The following is a 16929-nucleotide window of genomic DNA, read 5'->3' as shown; positions in this document are numbered from 1 at the left end:
GACCCCCACGAGACTTGCCAAAAGTCCAGCGGGGGTCCGGAAGGACCTCCTGCCGTCCAATCTTTTTCGTCTATGGCCGCCGCCATTTTTCGCGCCGGCTGAAGACGACAAGATTCAGAGCAGGAGCCCGTTCCGGACCGCTGCCGTTCCAGACCGCCGCTGGACCCGCAGGTTATTTAAGTTATTTGGGGGGGGGTTCGGGAGGGTGGGGGATTTAATTTAAAGGGTCGGGGGTGGGTTTTAGGGGGTTTTAGTGTGCCGGCTCACGATTCTAACGATTTATAACGATAAATCGTTAGAATCTGTATTGTATTGTGTTCCATAACGGTTTAAGACGATATTAAAATTATCGGACGATAATTTTAATCGTCCTAAAACGATTCACATCCCTAGTTAGCAGCGCAGATTAGAGCTGTGATACAGGAGACCTCAGTTCAGTTCCCCTACCCACCGCTTGCTGTGTGACCCTCAACAAGTCACTTACCCCTTCCCGGGCTTAGATTTTAACTTAGACTGTAAACTCTCCAGACATTATAATTTTGTGCAGTGTGTGGTGAACACCAACTGTATTATTTTATTCTCCCAAAAGAAAAATGCATCAGAAAGAGACAACATAAGAGTGTGTACGGGATTGCGGGTTTTATTCTCATTTCTTGGAGTCAATTCCTTAATTCCACATAAGCAGGGCCACTGGCTTCCTGGAATTCCATGGCCACAGGAAGGGCCACAAAATCCAGCCCTTCCTGTGGAATTCATTCCCTGCAAATTTGTCATGAGAAAATCCAGGGCTAGGACGCTGTAAGCAACAAGTAATAGGCAGTGGCCGCTACATCTTTCCTAACCCACCCCACCTGCACCAGTCCCAGCTTCCTTAAAGCGGTGATAAGCAGCAGCACCGTGGCACCTCAGGCTGCTTCTTCTTCCGTGCAGCCTAGGGCCGGAGGGTCCCGCTTTCAGCCATGCCGCAATATGGCAACCTCCGTGGTTCAAAGCTCAGCACTCAGGCCAGGCACTGCACAGGAAAAGGGAAGCAGCCCCGAGGTGCTGTGTTGCTGCTGCTGTACACTGCTGTAAGAAAGCTGGGATCGAAGGAGGTGGGTAAAGGGGGAGAAAGGGAGGCGATCAGAGGAGAAAAGGGGATGAAAGTTAGAAAGGGGTTGTGGGTGGGAGGGGACGTTGGGGCGTGTATGGATTAAGGGGATTAGAGGTGATGTGGGTGTATGTGTGAGAAGGAGTGAAGGGTTGTGAAAGGGAGGGGACAGTAAGGCGTGTGGAGAGTATATATGATAGTGAGTGAGGGATTGTGCGAGGGAGGGTGTGTGTGTGTGTGTGTGTGTGTGTGTGTGTGTGAGTGTGTGTGTGAGTGTATGTGTGTGTGTGTGTGTGTGTGAGTGTGTGTGAGTGTGTGTGAGTGTGTGTGAGTGTGGAATAGGGGAGGGGGATCAGAGAGGGTTAGGTTGTGTGTGTAAGTAAGGGGGTTACAAGTGATGTAGAATGTATGTGTGAGAGTGAGTGGAGGGATGTGGGGTATATTTAAGAGTGAAAAAAGGGATCTTCCTGAGGAAAGGTGTGAGAATGGATTCATCCTTCCTCCCTTTCCCGATCCAGTATCCCTCCTTTTACTTCCTACCCCATCCCCTATCCCTCTACCACTTTTCTTATCTCCCTTCTAGATCCCTTCCCCTAGATGAAGTGAGAGGTGCAGGGGGGTAAAATGAGTATGGGAGAGAGGTGGGGAGTGAATGAGGGGATCAGAGACACTATAGAGTGCAAGTGAAAGAATTCTGAGGTGGACAAGAGAGTGAAGGGATCAAGGAGCTGTGCGATGTGAGTAGGATGATCAGAGAGTGGGTGTGAGAATGAGGAGACTGGAGGTATGTGTGTGGAGAGACAGTGAGTGAGAGGATCAGAAGAGATGTGGGGTGCAAGTGAGATGATCGGAGAGTATGCGGTGAGAATGAGGAGATTGGAGGTTGTGTGTGGAGAGACAGAGAGTGAGAGGATCGGAAAAGATGTGGGGTTTGAGGAAACTGAAAGGAGTGTGAGAGGGAGGATTGATGGAGGGGTGGGGGAGATTGGTGTAAAGAGATCATCCCTTATCTCCCCTTCTCCCCCTCCTATCCCTTTCTCTTTCCTCCTCTTTCCTTCCCCTCTATCCCTTATCTCTAACCCTCATGCTTACGTTCCCTTCTTCATTTTCCTCTTCTGAGATCCCCTCTCTCCCTATCTTCAATCCTTTCCCCTCCTTCCTCTCCAGCAGCAATTATTAAGATCCCCTTTCCTCTAATTAAGAACCAAATAAATTGGTCACAGAAATGTCAGAAATTTACTGAATTTTTATAACATAAGATCTAGAATCCCTATCTGGAGTGGAGACATAAACAACTGCTTTCTTAAGGAGTTTATGCCACTCCCCCAGACTGAAGAAGTAAGAACATAAGAACATGCCATACTGAGTCAGACCAAGGGTCCATCAAGCCCAGCATCCTGTTTCCAACAGTGGCCAATCCAGGCCATAAGAACCTGGCAAGTACCCAAAAACTAAGTCTATTCCATGTTACTGTTGCCAGTAATAGTATTAGCAGTGGCTATTTTCTAAGTCAACTTAATTAATAGCTGGTAATGGACTTCTCCTCCAAGAACTTATCCAATCCTTTTTTTAAACACAGCTATACTAACTGCACTAATCACATCCTCTGGCAACAAATTCCAGAGCTTAATTGTGCGTTGAGTGAAGAAGAACTTTCTCTGATTAGTTTTAAATGTGCCACATGTTAACTTCATGGAGTGCCCCCTAGTCTTTCTATTTTCTGAAAGATTAAATAACCGATTCACATCTACCCGTTCTAGACCTCTCATGATTTTAAACACCTCTATCATATCCCCCCTCAGCCGTCACTTCTCCAAGCTGAAAAGTCCTAACCGCTTTAGTCTTTCCTCATAGGGGAGTTGTTCCATTCCCCTTATCATTTTGGTCACCCTTCTCTGTACCTTCTCCATCGCAACTATATCTTTTTTGAGATGCGGTAACCAGAATTGTACACAGTATTCATGGTGCTGTCTCACCATGGAGTGATACAGAGGCATTATGACATTTTCCGTTTTATTCACCATTCACTTTCTAATAATTCACAACATTCTGTGTGCTTTTTTGACTGCTGCAGCAAACTGAACAGACGATTTCAATGTGTTATCCACTATGACACCTAGATCTCTTTCTTGGGTGGTAGCACCTAATATGGAACCTAACATTGTGTAACTATAGCATGGGTTATTTTTCCCTACATGCATCACCTTGCACTTATCCACATTAAATTTCATCTGCCATTTCGATGCCCAATTTTCCAGTCTCACAAGGTATCTGCTTGTGATTTAAATACTCCGAACAATTTTGTATCATCTGCAAATTTGATTATCTCCTTCGTCGTATTTCTTTCCAGATCATTTATAAATATATTGAAAAGTAAGGGTCCCAATACAGATCCCTGAGGCACTCCACTGCCCACTCCCTTCCACTGAGAAAATTGTCCATTTAATCCTACTCTCTGTTTCCTGTCTTTTAGCCAGTTTTTAATCCACGAAAGGATATCGCCACCTATCCCATGACTTTTTACTTTTCCTAGAAACCTCTCATGAGGAACTTTGTCAAACGCCTTCTGAAAATCCAAGTACACTACATCTACTGGTTCACCTTTATCCACATGTTTATTAACTCCTTCAAAAAAGTGCAGTAGATTTGTGAGCCAAGACTTGCCCTGAGTAAAGCCATGCTGACTTTGTTCCATTAAACCATGTCTTTCTATATGTTCTGTGATTTTGATGCTTAGAACACTTTCCACTATTTTTCCTGTCACTGAAGTCAGGCTAACCGGTCTGTAGTTTCCTGGATCGCCCCTGGAGCCCTTTTTAAATAGATGCCGGTTGATGAGATATAATAAGGGTTATTATGCAATCCTATGGGAGGGGGGGTTGGGTGGGTGGGGAAGGGACTGTTTAGTCATATCAGTTTATTATCATAAACGAGTTCGTAATAACTGTTTGGTATTGAGACATGTTTATTTATTTGGAAATGGTTGGTCTCCATTAAAACTTGAATTTCAAAAAAAAAATTCCAAATTTGCCATTTTCTTGCCAGACTAGCACATCAGCATGCCCATCCTCCATTAAACTGCAAGGACTCTCTAATTTAACGGGCACCAGCATGTTCATTTCAGCATAAAAAAAAAGAAAATGCATAATTTAGGGCCTTAATTTGACCAGTTGTGATTGGCAGTGTCTTAAGTGAAAGTTGTTTCTTGTTTTCTCTGCATCCTTTGTACAGGATAATCCATCCAGGCATCGTTTCCCTATTCTAGCACTGAACATTTTAATTGCAGATTTAACATTTATTTTATTACACTTATATGCCACCTATTCCAAAACAATTTTGTTCATCACCGCTCACAAAGTAAACACAATTCCAATACACTAACTACATATCATAAAACAATGTTAGACCTAAAATACAAACCGCACAAATGTTAATAAAAATTCTTTAAAAAAACATCATCCCTGTTTAAAAAGAAGATAAATGTTCACATTGGTAGCTCGGGGGCAAATTACATTCAGGTATTGTAGGTATTTCCTTATCCTCAGAGGGCTTACACTCTAAGGGCCTGAATTATTAAGGCTCCTCTCCCATTCTATAAAATACTCTGCACAATTCACAAACTGATAAACGATGAAAAAGCAGACTGGTTAAACACAGCACTACGCCTACACATCCCACAAAGAAATCTCAGATCGGCTAATAAAGCTCTACTAACCATCCCTTCAATCAAGACAGCAAAACTGACCCAAGTCAGAGAACGAGCCCTATCATTAGCCGGACCAGCACTCTGGAATTCATTGCCACTGGAAACAAGATTACAGAGAGATCTAAAACTCTTTAAAAAAAAAAGTTTGAAAACATAGCTTTTCAAGAAAGCATTTTATAATGAGAATGGAGATGCTGAAGTTTAAATGACCAAGCTAAAGTCACCAAATACCCCACCTATACCTATACATTATCATTTTTACTTAACATTATAATAGAATCATTTAAGAGAACTGTAGTACAAAGTGCAATGATTGTATGGCTTTTTTCTATCATCCAGATCACACAGCATATACCTTATATTATGAATACTTGTTACCGATAAATGCTCTGGCACATTGTTAGTAAGAATTTCACCAAATATATATTTACGTGCCTCATTGTAAACCGTTGTGATGGTGCTTCACTAAACGACGGTACAGAAAAGATTTTAAATAAATACAAATAAATTCTGTGTCTATGGGGAAAATGCTTAAGTAGATGAGGCCCTAAGGGGGTCATTCACTAAAGCTTTATCACATGCAAAAAAGGCCTTTTTCGCATGCGATATAATGCACATTAGGGGGAGGGGAGGAGTCGGGGCGGGGAGGAGTCGGCGGTTTCTCCGCTGCCGGCAGTAACATCACCAACGTTATTGTCGGCAGTAGCGCACCAAATAGCACCACCTTTCATGGTGGCGCTATTCAGTGCGAAAGCCGGCAGCGAAGACACAGTGGTGTCTTATTATTTCACTTCTCTCCGGCCGTCTATCCGACCCATCCAACAGTTTTTTTCTTTTATCATGAACTTATCTAGGCTGCCGCCCTTACTGCTTCTTATGGGGATCCCATAAAAATGAATAAAAAAAACCAAAAAATGGACACTAATAGCAAATAATAAAGAGTAAAATACCGGGCTATAAAGAGGGACAATTACAAAGTGGTTGTCCTGAAACGTAAGCCACCGCACAAAACCACCAAGCAAGGGTTTCCCTTGAAGTGTGGGTGTTGGAGATTATAAATATAAATATAGCAGAATGATGAATCTAGGGGTATATTTGAAGCCCTACATTGTGGTGGTTCCCTCTGTGTGGCAAACCTCACACTTGCCAGCATGGTCAGCTTGCAAGAATCTGCCAGTGATTGCCTTTAGGTCAACAAAAGCCCCCAAAACCCATTTCCCAGCCACTACTGTCAGCCAGTCTGTCTCAAGCCCTGCACGAAGCACAGATTTTCTTGGAGGCTATTTTCCCCCCCTCTTGCTAATTTACTCCATTGCTTCTACAGCGCAGACTGCTAAACTTGATGAAGCAGGTGAATGCTCCCAAAGGTATTATTTTTATTGCCAACTACTGATGCTTGTGTTGTATTTTAATATACTGTAATCACCTTGAGGCGTTTAGTAAAAAGATCACACTGATTTTTTTTTTTTTTTTTTTTTTTTTTAAGGAACAAATATTTCAAGGGCATCACTGCACTAGTAAATATCTCCTTTCCTAGATACATAGGCGCTGCGAGCGTCTATCACACAAGCATGGCTTCTCTCTGCTTTGCTACTCAGGACCATTAATGATGTCAGGGATGGCACCCGGCAGACTGAAGCACACTGCAGCAGGCACTTCTCTCCTCAGTACAAATAGGTGCAGCGATCCCCACGCTTAACCTGCACCTCACCCCCCCAAGAGTCTTTAATAAGTGTCCATAAATAGTCATCAAACACCCTGACAAGGTGAAAAGCAGGCTCACTTTCACCTGGACAGTGGGGATCTCGCTTTCTTGCGGACCAAGGGGGAGTAAATTAAGAAGGGATGATACACACTTTGAAACTCCGGTGTTAAAGTTTAAACTTTTTTTTTTTTAAGTGCGAGTTGGATTAAGTAAAGCTTGACAGCCCATAGTGAAAGTACGGGTACAACCAAATTCCCCCCCCCCCCCCCAAACCGGTCCTATCACAAGGCCTCTAAGGTACTCGGCGATCAACCTCAATCCAGTATATTGGCAGGTGCAAGTAGCATCAGTCCTGCAGCGTCCACCCTCCGAGGACACGCTCACAGCAAGCGCCTCATGCACAACGGGCTCTCGCTGCAAAGGAAGAAAGTGGAGGCAGCAGCAGCAGAGACTTGCGAGTGACAGCGGCGAGCTCCGGTGCGCACATGCAGCAAGCGGGGGAGCCCCCGGCCGGGAGCGCAGACTGCACCATTTTATCGCGGTGCAGCGCGGGCGGAGGAGCCGGCCGGGGGCCGATGGCTGGCTGCCCCCCGGCATGGGCATCGGTGCCACCCCCCACCCCGATCATGCTCGCCTCCCCTCCGCAGCGCAGCACCAGCTGCTGCCCGGGCGCCAGGCGGCAGATATTGGCTGGCAGGGGATCAGCTGATATTTACCTGTGAGGTAATGCGCGCTCTCTCTCTCTCTCTCTCTCTTTCATATGCAATGTAAGGTCATGCACCTAAGAAACACTGCAGGGCGACGGGCAGCTTACCGCTCAGCAGCACACGGGGGCCCGGGGCCAGCTCCCGGCTCATGCTTCGAGGGAGGGGGGGGCAACGGGGGCGCTGCGATGCCTCTCGCGCCGCTCTTCGCGCGCTCCTCGCAGCAGCCGCCACCACCACCGCCACTCGCTTCAACTTCGCAGCGCCCTCCCCGCTGCGCTCCCTGCGTCTCCCAGCTCAGCTCCGCGTACGTCATGCTAACGGGAGCCCACGCTCTTTCCCTATTCACTAAAGCTCCCTACGCAAGCTCTGCCTGGCCCGCTGCACGTGCTCTTCCCGGGCGGAGGAGGCGGCGGCACCGCTTACCCGCCGAGTGCCTGCTCTTGTTGCTGTCGCGTTATTCCACCCGAGCGTCCTGACCTTTCCCTCCACTGTATTCTGAAATAGGGATGAGCACAATGTGGGCAGTGGAAAGCCTGCGTCTGTAATCCTTATCATACCTGCAAGTAGCTCTTAGAAACAACGCACACCATTACATTTGAATAACGAGAATTTTATTGGTTTGGACAAAATAATGGCCGCAGCCCAATAAGCAATGGTAATATTATACATTACTAAATTGAGCAATAAACATAATTGGCCATCATAAACAACACTGTAACTTGTTAAAAAACTGAACTCTTAGTGACCAGCGCTCCCCCGCCAACCTGTGCTACTGTCAGAGTTTTCTGCTGCGCATGCGCCCTCCTTGGCCGTAGAAGCCGGGGCTGTCGAAATTACCGGTGACCCGACCGTGGAAGTCAGGGTCGATTGGTCCATTCGCCTCTTTGCTTGCCCCTCTAGGCCGTTGAAGCGTCGAGGGTCTGCGCTGGCCGCTGGCCCCTTTCTGAGCTGCCTGTTCTAGTGGCCCCGAAGGGCCGCCGCCCCTCAGGCCACGGCCTACTTAAACTAAAGGCGGGGGTGTTGCTTCGGCTGGTCACCACGCCATGCGCAACGCCAAGGGCTGCGACAGGTTCCTACCCCTTAACTATATTAACAAATAGGACTAAATTGATGGGAGGGTGGGAAACTGCAGGTAACCGGTAGAGGTCTGGATCGCAAAAGGGAAGCTCGGCTGTAGGAGCTTCCCTTTTAACCAGACCGCCGGGCCCGCCCCCACCCTCCTCTTCCCTCCCCTACCTCCCCCTTTACTCTCCCCGCCCCCCCACGCTGGCTCCCGCCCGTCTTGCCTTCCACGCCCCATTGTGCCTCACTCCCTCAGTGTCTGTGGTGAGGCTCTCAATGTGGGCAGTGGAAAGCCTGCGTCTGTAATCCTTATCATACCTGCAAGTAACTCTTAGAAACAACGCACACCATTACATTTGAATAACGAGAATTTTATTGGTTTGGACAAAATAATGGCCGCAGCCCAATAAGCAATGGTAATATTATACATTACTAAATTGAGCAATAAACATAATTGGCCATCATAAACAACACTGTAACTTGTTAAAAAACTGAACTCTTATTGACCAGCGCTCCCCCACCAACCTGTGCTACTGTCAGAGTTTTCTGCTGCGCATGCGCCCTCCTTGGCCGTAGAAGCCAGGGCTGTCGAAATTACCGGTGACCCGACCGTGGAAGTCAGGGTCGATTGGTCCATTCGCCTCTTTGCTCGCCCCTCTAGGCCGTTAAGCGTCGAGGGTCTGCGCTGGCCGCTGGCCCCTTTCTGAGCTGCCTGTTCTAGTGGCCCCGAAGGGCCGCCGCCCCTCAGGCCACGGCCTACTTAAACTAAAGGCGGGGGTGTTGCTTCGGCTGGTCACCACGCCAAGGTTCCCCGGTAGCGATACCGCTTACCGGGAAACCCCCCACTCACCAGGAACTCACCAGGAAACCTCCCACTCATTGCTCGGCTGCGGCCATTAGGGGCAAGAGAGCTTCAAGACAATCCTGCAAATCACTATTAAATATATCCCACCCTATATCGGAGAGATGAACACCGTCAGGTCTAAAGAAACCCGGGCTTTCGTCTATCAGGTCGTGTTTTAAAGATAAAACCGTTGATTGTGGGCATAAATTTTGAGATCCACTTATTTATTTTTTTACAAACCTTTTCCATAGCGCAGTGTGATAGCTCACCTCTCCAAAACCTACGGGGAATGATATAGGACCAAACAATTACCGACTGTGGCAGCATGCTGTACAAGGTGACTAGATCCTGTTGTATTTTTTTGCGTCAAAGCCACACTTCTGATCAGCGGCAGGTCATTACCCCCAAGATGCAATATAATCGCATCTGGGGGGGGTTGAATTTTAACAATTGAAGAACAGTCGGAATTAATTGGTCCCATCTCATTCCTGGGATACCATTCCAAAGCAACGATAGATGATGGGCTGCCATACCAAGATGTTCCCCCAAAGGCCGCTATAAGGCCCTTTTGTGTGCCCAACGCACATAAGAATGGCCAATGATCCATGTGATGCGCAGCCGCGTTCTCAGCTCTGTCGGTAAATAAAGGACAAAAAACAGGGGTGAAACACCTTACATGTTATTGGCGAAGTATTGCTGGGGGCGTACATAACGGCTAAATCTGCCTGATCGCCATCTACCTATTGCCATTATCTTCTCGTCCTGTAAACCCAGGCTTGCAGCAGTTGTAGCGGCGCCTATGCGGAACGAGTGCGTGGAAAACCCCGAAACTGCAATGCCTGCTGCGTGCAGTGACATGTGGAGGACCCGACTAAACTGGTAACGTGTAAGCGGTCTCCCATTCTTGTGTATTAGCAACTGCCCCACGATCGGCGGGCGTTGTCTTAAGAATAAGGTGGTGGACCCGATAGGGCAAGTGAGTTCCCCAGCCCATTGGTGTAGTATGATATTGGATCCAATACCCCGTTGGTCTGTCTTAGACCTGGGAATACGAAGTATCAGCCTGTCACGCTCAAGAACTGTATCTTGCCACTGTAGACAAGAGGCGGATGATCTGTTTGTGGATTGTGCAGTCAGCTCACTGACGCTTAAGGCTGCATAAAAGGCCAGGGAGAATGCACACCTAAATAAGGTGCATTCCGTGTCATCCGAGCAAACACTGTCTAGTGCCTGGACAATTTTTCTAAGAATTTGAACGGTAATGGGCCTCCTACTATCTGCCGTTATACCCACCCCCCTCTGCCAACCTAACATAGCCCTCCTTATTGGGAACATTGATGTGTAGCCAGGGAACCCTAGTAATCTTGAAAAGAATGATATGCCGGCTAGGCAATTTGCTACTAAGGCCCTTGATTTTCCAAGGTTCTTGCAATGAAGTATGTAGCGTGAAAGGGAGTATGGCGAGATAGGCCACTCTGCTGTTTCTTGCATTTCGTTGGTCCTGAAGTTGTGAAAGTCTAGCCATGCCTGCTTATAACTTCGTCGGGTGTTTTCAGAAAGTGACTGCAATATCAAATCCCAAAATCCGGGGGGCCAAGTAGCCATACCTCCTCGGGTATGGGGGTTGGAAGCTGGTCTGCTGTCGGGGCAAGGCATCGGAATGTTGTCAGCTGCAGGCGAGATAGGGAGTCAGCAATTGTGTTACTTACACCGGGAATATGCACAGCGCGGCATGTAATATTAAATTGCAAGCATGCCAGCACTAATTGCCTTAAGAGTGCGTTAGACTCGAATGTGCGGGCAGAGAGAGCATTTATAACCTGTACCACCGCCATGTTGTCTGATCTAAAAACAATATGCGACCGACAAAGTGATTCCCCCCAAATCTTAAGGGCGACAACAATTGGAAACAGCTCAAGAAATGTAAGATCCTTAGAAATCTTGTGCTGCGACCAATGCCGTGGCCAGCGCATAGCGCACCAGGCTCCTCTGAAATATATACCAAAGCCAACACCGCCTGAGGCATCAGTGAAAAATTCTAGTTCGCTGTTTTGCCTAGGGGGGTGCTGCCAAAAGGTTACCCCATTGAAGTTACGCAAGAATACTTCCCATATGCTTAAATCCTGTTTGATGGCTGCGGAGACACGTATACGGTGGTGTTTCTTTCGCACCCCCGCGGTGGCCAAGGAAAGCCTACGCAGGAAAGCCCTGCCCATCGGAATAACTCTGGAAGCGAAGCAAAGTAAACCAATAAGATATTGAAATTGCCTAAGGGTGGCTTTTTTCAAGCTTTGCATCTCAACAATAGCCTTGTGTAGTTTGCTGACTTTGTCGGAAGGGAGGCGAGAGAGCTGCGCCTGCGCATCCAATTCAATGCCCAAAAATGTTATCACTCTGGCCGGGCCCTCTGTCTTGTCCTCTGCTAAAGGGACACCAAATGTTTTGGCTACTGCTTGTGTGACAGATAGAAGGTCATTGCAGGTATGTCTATCCCGCCCCACTAGGAGGAAATTGTCCAAGTAGTGCACCAAAAGTTTGGATCCCGATTGGTTCTCGATGACCCACTGCAAAAAGGAACTAAATCTTTCGAAGTAAGAGCAGGAGATCGAGCAGCCCATGGGGATACAACGGTCATAATAATATTGCCCTCTGAAATGGAAGCCTAGCAAATGGAAGGACTCTGGGTGCACCGGCAAGAGGCGGAACGCGGCTTCAATATCCACCTTGGCCATGTGTGCCAGGTGTCCCGCCTTTTTGATGACACTGATGGCTGCATCAAATGATGTATAGGACACTGAGCATAGGTGAGGATCAATATGATCGTTTACGGAATTACCTGGGGGAAAAGAGAGGTTATGTATGAGGCGATAGCGGCCAGGTTCTTTTTTTGGAACCATGCCGAGAGGGGAAAAAACCATGTTTGGGAATGGTGGGCGAGTGAAAGGACCCATTATCCGGCCCAAAAGGCGTTCTGAGTCAATTTTCTTTTTTGCTTCCTCTTCATGTAAGGATAAGGAGTGTGAATTACGTGGGGGGTGCTGTAATGAATCGTGGGGTGAATGTTGACATGGGATGGGGAAGCCGCATGTAAAGCCATTGTAAATTTCTGCTGCATGAGAGAGGTTCGGGTAGCTTTGTAACCATGGAAGCATAGCCCTAACGTTGACTGGTGTTGGGGCTATGGAATTCGTTTGGGCGACTGATGGGACCCTGTGGAAAAGGTTTTCGGTCTCTGGGATTCCGGCATTGTGTTGCGGGGTGAGGGCCCAGACCGCAAATGGAGCAGGTGTGCCTGTATTTGCAGTTTGCCCATGTACAACGTCCAGCGTTGAATTGTCTGCATAATTCACGCCTCCCATTGCCCGTAAGAAAATTTCTGTCTCTGGTAGCGGACAAGTGCGGTAGGGGTCTCTCTTGCCAGGATGACTTATGGAGAGTCATTTCGTCTAACCATAAATCAATTAATCTATGCCGCCAGGATATTGCACGATCTTGAGCCATACTTTTTCTGAATCTAATATCATAATTAAGCCAGGCCCATCCCCCCCGTTTCTGGGCCTTAATTATGGTATCGATATAGCGAATGAGAAAAGGGGCTTGGTCAGGTTCCCGTTCGACTACTACGGACATGAAGATGTGGAATGCTTTCATCCAATTATGAATGTTTTTGGGAATTTTGGGTCGCTTGTCTTTTCCCTCGTTAACACCTCCTTTCTCAGGTTCGCCGTCTAAGTCAGTGATTAGTAAGGTGAATATGTCAATAAACTCATGGTTCCATATCTTGTTCTTGACTGTAAGTGGAACGCTGTGGGCTAGGGAGGTGACGCCACATAGAACTTCTTCTGCCGGAGACAGGGTGGTGACTTGAGGAACGGGTATGAAACCAGGAACGGAATTAGAGAGTGGCAACGGAACAGTATTTCCAGTATTTCCACTGGAATTGGTTGTGAGGGTGCTTGCATGAGGTGCAAGCGTGATAACACTTGCCTCGGGTAAAACTACAGCGCTTGCGTCAGGTAGGCCTAGTGGGGGGGCAGCCGGCGTATCCCTATAGCAGAGCTTTCCAAACTGTGTGTCGGGACACGTTAGTGTGTCGCCTGCAGTGTGCAGGTGTGTCGCGCAAGCCCGGTCAACTCTGATGCAAGTTTGGGCTTTTTTTTCTAGAGATTCACTTTTTTTTTTTTTTCAGTTTATGGGTTGCTTATTATTGGGTGATTTTTGCTGTCAATCGCGTTTTTTGGGGGACTTGGTGGGTGGAACGAGCCTAGCTGCCCTTGCATTGGCTGCTGCTGCTGATGAGGCCTGGCCATGAGGAGTACTGACTGCAAGCAACAGTGTTTGGTGATCCTAGAAGGTTTTATGCACCATGGCAGGCTTGAACCCTGAAGGGAGTGAAGCACTTAACTGGCAACAATCAAAAAGAAGAGGTACATGAGTGTGGGGGCGAGACATGTACTGGGGGGGAGAGAAATGAGTGTGTGGGGGGACAGACATGTACTGGGGGGGGGGGAGATATGAGTGTGTGGGGGACAGACGTGCTGGGGGGGAGAGAGATGAGTGTGGGGGGCTAGACAATTTGTTTTATTATTGTTACTCATAAATTATAACAATAACATGAACCTTGGAATATTATATATTTTTAATATAAATGAAAGGTTTTCATGAGATAGGTTGTGTCGTGAAACATTTTATTTATGTATATATTTAAGGAAACATACATAAATACAATATAAATATAATACATCCGTGCGACCACGGATGTATTATATTTACTCTCTCTGGGACACTGTTTCCTGTACAAATGTTAAATGTTGTTCTGCTTGTTTGTTGGTTAATAAGATATTTATTATTAGTTCTTTATAATTGTTCACATTTGAAGCTCTGTTAATGTTCTATGTAATTGCTTTCATTTACCGAAGCACTGTTTTCTGTTCAATGTAAACCGAACTGATTTGTAAACCCTTACAAGAATTTCGGTTTATAAAACTGTTAAATAAATAAATAAATAAATAAATAAATAAATTGTCGAAATATGTTTCGTTCGTTTAACTTTTAACCTCTGGTTTGCTAGTAGACTGAATTACTGTGTCGTGAAATTATGTTTGTCTAAAAAGTGTGTCACCAACATGAAAAGTTTGGAAAGCTCTGCCCTATAGGATGGCAAGTCGTGTGTCGGATCTGCTTCCCAAACGGTCGCCGCTGAAGCGCCGCATGCAGATGAGTGTTTTCTCGCGTGGGATTTAAGCACGTTATGAATTGCTGTCGCTAGGGCCCTGTCATCGTCACTGCCATTCGCTGAAAGAGAAGTGTCAGATTCACTGGTGGGCTTACCTCCTGATGTGTTGGTAGCCCGTGATGAAGTGTGGAGGGATCTTGAATTCCTTTCGGTGCGTGTAGAAGCTCCCCTCTGAGATCTTGTTGAAGCAGAGGCTGTAGAGGGAGCCGTAGGCCCAGAAGATTGCCCCGCCGAAGACTTGGAAGATCTTTGAGAGGGAACTTTCTTGGAGGGAACTTTCTTCTTGGAGGCCGCATGGACCCGTTTTGGTGCATTATGGGTGGTCGAGGAGTTAAAGGTTGCCATGTGTTGCCGTACCCATTCGGTCCCATGGGTCATGGCCTGCGCCCTTATCTCGTTGACCAAATGTTCTATGTCAGCGTTGTCTGGGGGAGTCACGGATGTGGCTCGGTTGCCTCTGCGCTGAGTAGAAGTCGGGGGTTGGCGTTCAGCATTGGGCGATCTCCGTGGGCTTCTGCTCCTCCTTGGCGTTCTGGCCACGGCGTCGTTGGAGGCTGACGCGTCTGGCATCGGCGCGCCGTCTGGCATCGACGCGCCATGTGAAATTTGCTGTGATGAGACCTTTTTTGCGTGTCCACGGTCCCTTCTAATGGGGGCCATGTTGTTGGCTGAAAGGAAGGGGAAGGGATTAGCAGCAGATGCGCAATAATATATAACGGCAGCAAATAATAATTTCATTATTCATTATTAGTATTGTTATATTCGTATGTAATTAATTTTCTTTCTATTTTTTTTTTTTTTGTATAGGAATAAGGTAGCCCCCCCCAATGCAATGTCTGCTGCCATGTGCCCCAATGCAAAATGGCTGCCGCCATGTGCCCCAATGCAAAATGGCTGCCGCCATGTGCCCCGTGTGCTCCAGTGCAAAATGGCTGCTGCCGTGTGCCCCAATGCAAAATGGCTGCTGCTGTGTGCCCCGATGAAAAAATTGGCTGCCATGTGCCTTAATGCGAGATGTGCAGTCAAGCACCTTCCCCAAGTTCCTTCCCTTTTACTCCCCCAGCCTTAATGCAAACATGGCTGCCACCCTGTACACTAACAGCACTCTAACCATATTGTAGCTATACAAGCATGCCTCCATGTGCTTGTTACTTTGTGCATCCAGGACATGTTTTCCCTTTTTTGTCCAGTCCCCTTTATATCAGGCATGGAAGATGCACGCATGTCCCGAACCACTCACCATACTTCTATAAAGACATTTTTTTTTTTTTTTAATATAAGCCCCCATAAAGCAGGCAAATAGGCAGAACACACTTGTTGCAAATTAAGACCCACGGGAATCTCCCCCTTCCCACCCGGACTGAACCCCCCAACCCCCAGCCCAGCCAGCAAGAACAGTGGACATGCGGGCAAAGCACGTAATGTTTACAGGCAGAGCACAAACTTAGCACAGAAAATTAGCCAGCAAGACTGCAGGACCTGCAGGACGGTCGAAAGCCACATCGTCACATGCGGTCTCCTGCGTTCAAGGCTTATACACACACCAGCAAAGGCATATATATGCAGGCAGAGCACAAAACCTAGCCAGAAGACCACGTTACTACAAAACATCTGTAATCGCAAAGCAAGCAAAATGTATATATAACGCTGGTGAATTACATCACTAGCACATGCGGGCTCCCTTCTTATGTACAGCCCCCCCTGGTTAGAGGCACACACAGGCACTTTGGAGCAAGCATTGGCGAGAACTAAAGAAGCCTGCCAGCTCCTAGCATAATAAAACAGCCAGAATGCAGTAACTTTTTTTTTTTTTTTTACATACGGTTCCGAAGGATCAGCAACATCCAGCGATCGAAGCAGCGCGGCAGCGACCACGCTACAATGTATCTTGCGAGATGAGACGAGCAGCGCGATTCTGGACTCGAGGAAGGAGGGGAGCCGCGCGGTGTCCTCCTGCCTGGACTTGCAAATCAAAAGCGAAAGCGAAAGCGAAGTAACCAGCCAGCAGGCAAAGAAAACTGCAGGTAACCGGTAGAGGTCTGGATCGCAAAAGGGAAGCTCGGCTGTAGGAGCTTCCCTTTTAACCAGACCGCCGGGCCCGCCCCCACCCTCCTCTTCCCTCCCCTACCTCCCCCTTTACTCTCCCCGCCCCCCCACGCTGGCTCCCGCCCGTCTTGCCTTCCACGCCCCATTGTGCCTCACTCCCTCAGTGTCTGTCGTGAGGCTCTAACTTTTTATGTGCCGGGACCACATTACAAGTTCTCCTCTGCAACAGGGGCGGGGCGGGCGGTCCCTTTGGAGCTCCTGTTACAGAATTTCGAAAGGCAGCAAACCATAAAATTGTTTTAGAAATTATCAATTTTTAAATCAGAAGTGACAAACATACCCCAAGACACAGTGAGAGGGATATCGGAGCACCACAAGAGAATTATATATTAGCCATAACCAACAACAGCGATAGATCATCTTCTTATGTTGCTCACCAAAAAGTCACTGTCACAAAAGGGTGGGCCAGGGATGGTTCAAGGCAATCTGCTGCTCCAAGGGACGTGGTGGGACTCTCCCCATCTCTCACTCCC

At 47.4% G+C, this 16929-nt stretch overlaps 2 protein-coding genes across 4 annotated transcripts in view; both read right to left on the bottom strand.

The window, feature by feature from the left end:
- Nucleotides 1-7478, bottom strand: part of DTNA (dystrobrevin alpha) — a 715983-nt gene extending 708505 nt beyond the window's left edge. Inside the window, exon 1 of the mRNA XM_029591217.1 lies at nt 7316-7478. The gene's annotated coding sequence lies outside the window, so the exon portion shown is untranslated. The remainder of the gene's footprint in view (nt 1-7315) is intronic.
- Nucleotides 7479-8625: 1147 nt separating this feature from the next.
- On the bottom strand, nt 8626-16448 carry LOC115085334. Of its 3 annotated transcripts, XM_029591213.1 has the most exons (3): nt 16173-16448; nt 14446-15018; nt 8626-10784 (listed from the first exon to the last, which is right to left on the bottom strand). In XM_029591213.1, exons 1-3 carry the CDS (start codon nt 16192-16194, stop codon nt 9787-9789), a joined length of 1593 nt encoding a protein of 530 aa, XP_029447073.1. In that variant the 5' UTR covers nt 16195-16448; the 3' UTR covers nt 8626-9786. The 3 variants fall into 3 exon arrangements, with proteins under 3 accessions (XP_029447073.1, XP_029447072.1, XP_029447074.1); XM_029591212.1 differs by lacking the exon at nt 16173-16448 and having other exon boundaries at nt 14446-15627; XM_029591214.1 differs by lacking the exon at nt 16173-16448 and having other exon boundaries at nt 8626-9746; nt 14446-15622.
- Between the last annotated feature and the right edge of the window lie 481 nt (nt 16449-16929).

The sequence above is a fragment of the Rhinatrema bivittatum genome, chromosome 2 (genome assembly GCF_901001135.1).
Source record: "Rhinatrema bivittatum chromosome 2, aRhiBiv1.1, whole genome shotgun sequence".
In the NCBI taxonomy this organism is placed as follows: Eukaryota; Metazoa; Chordata; class Amphibia; order Gymnophiona; family Rhinatrematidae; genus Rhinatrema; species Rhinatrema bivittatum.
This window is presented reverse-complemented; position numbering and strand designations above follow the sequence as displayed.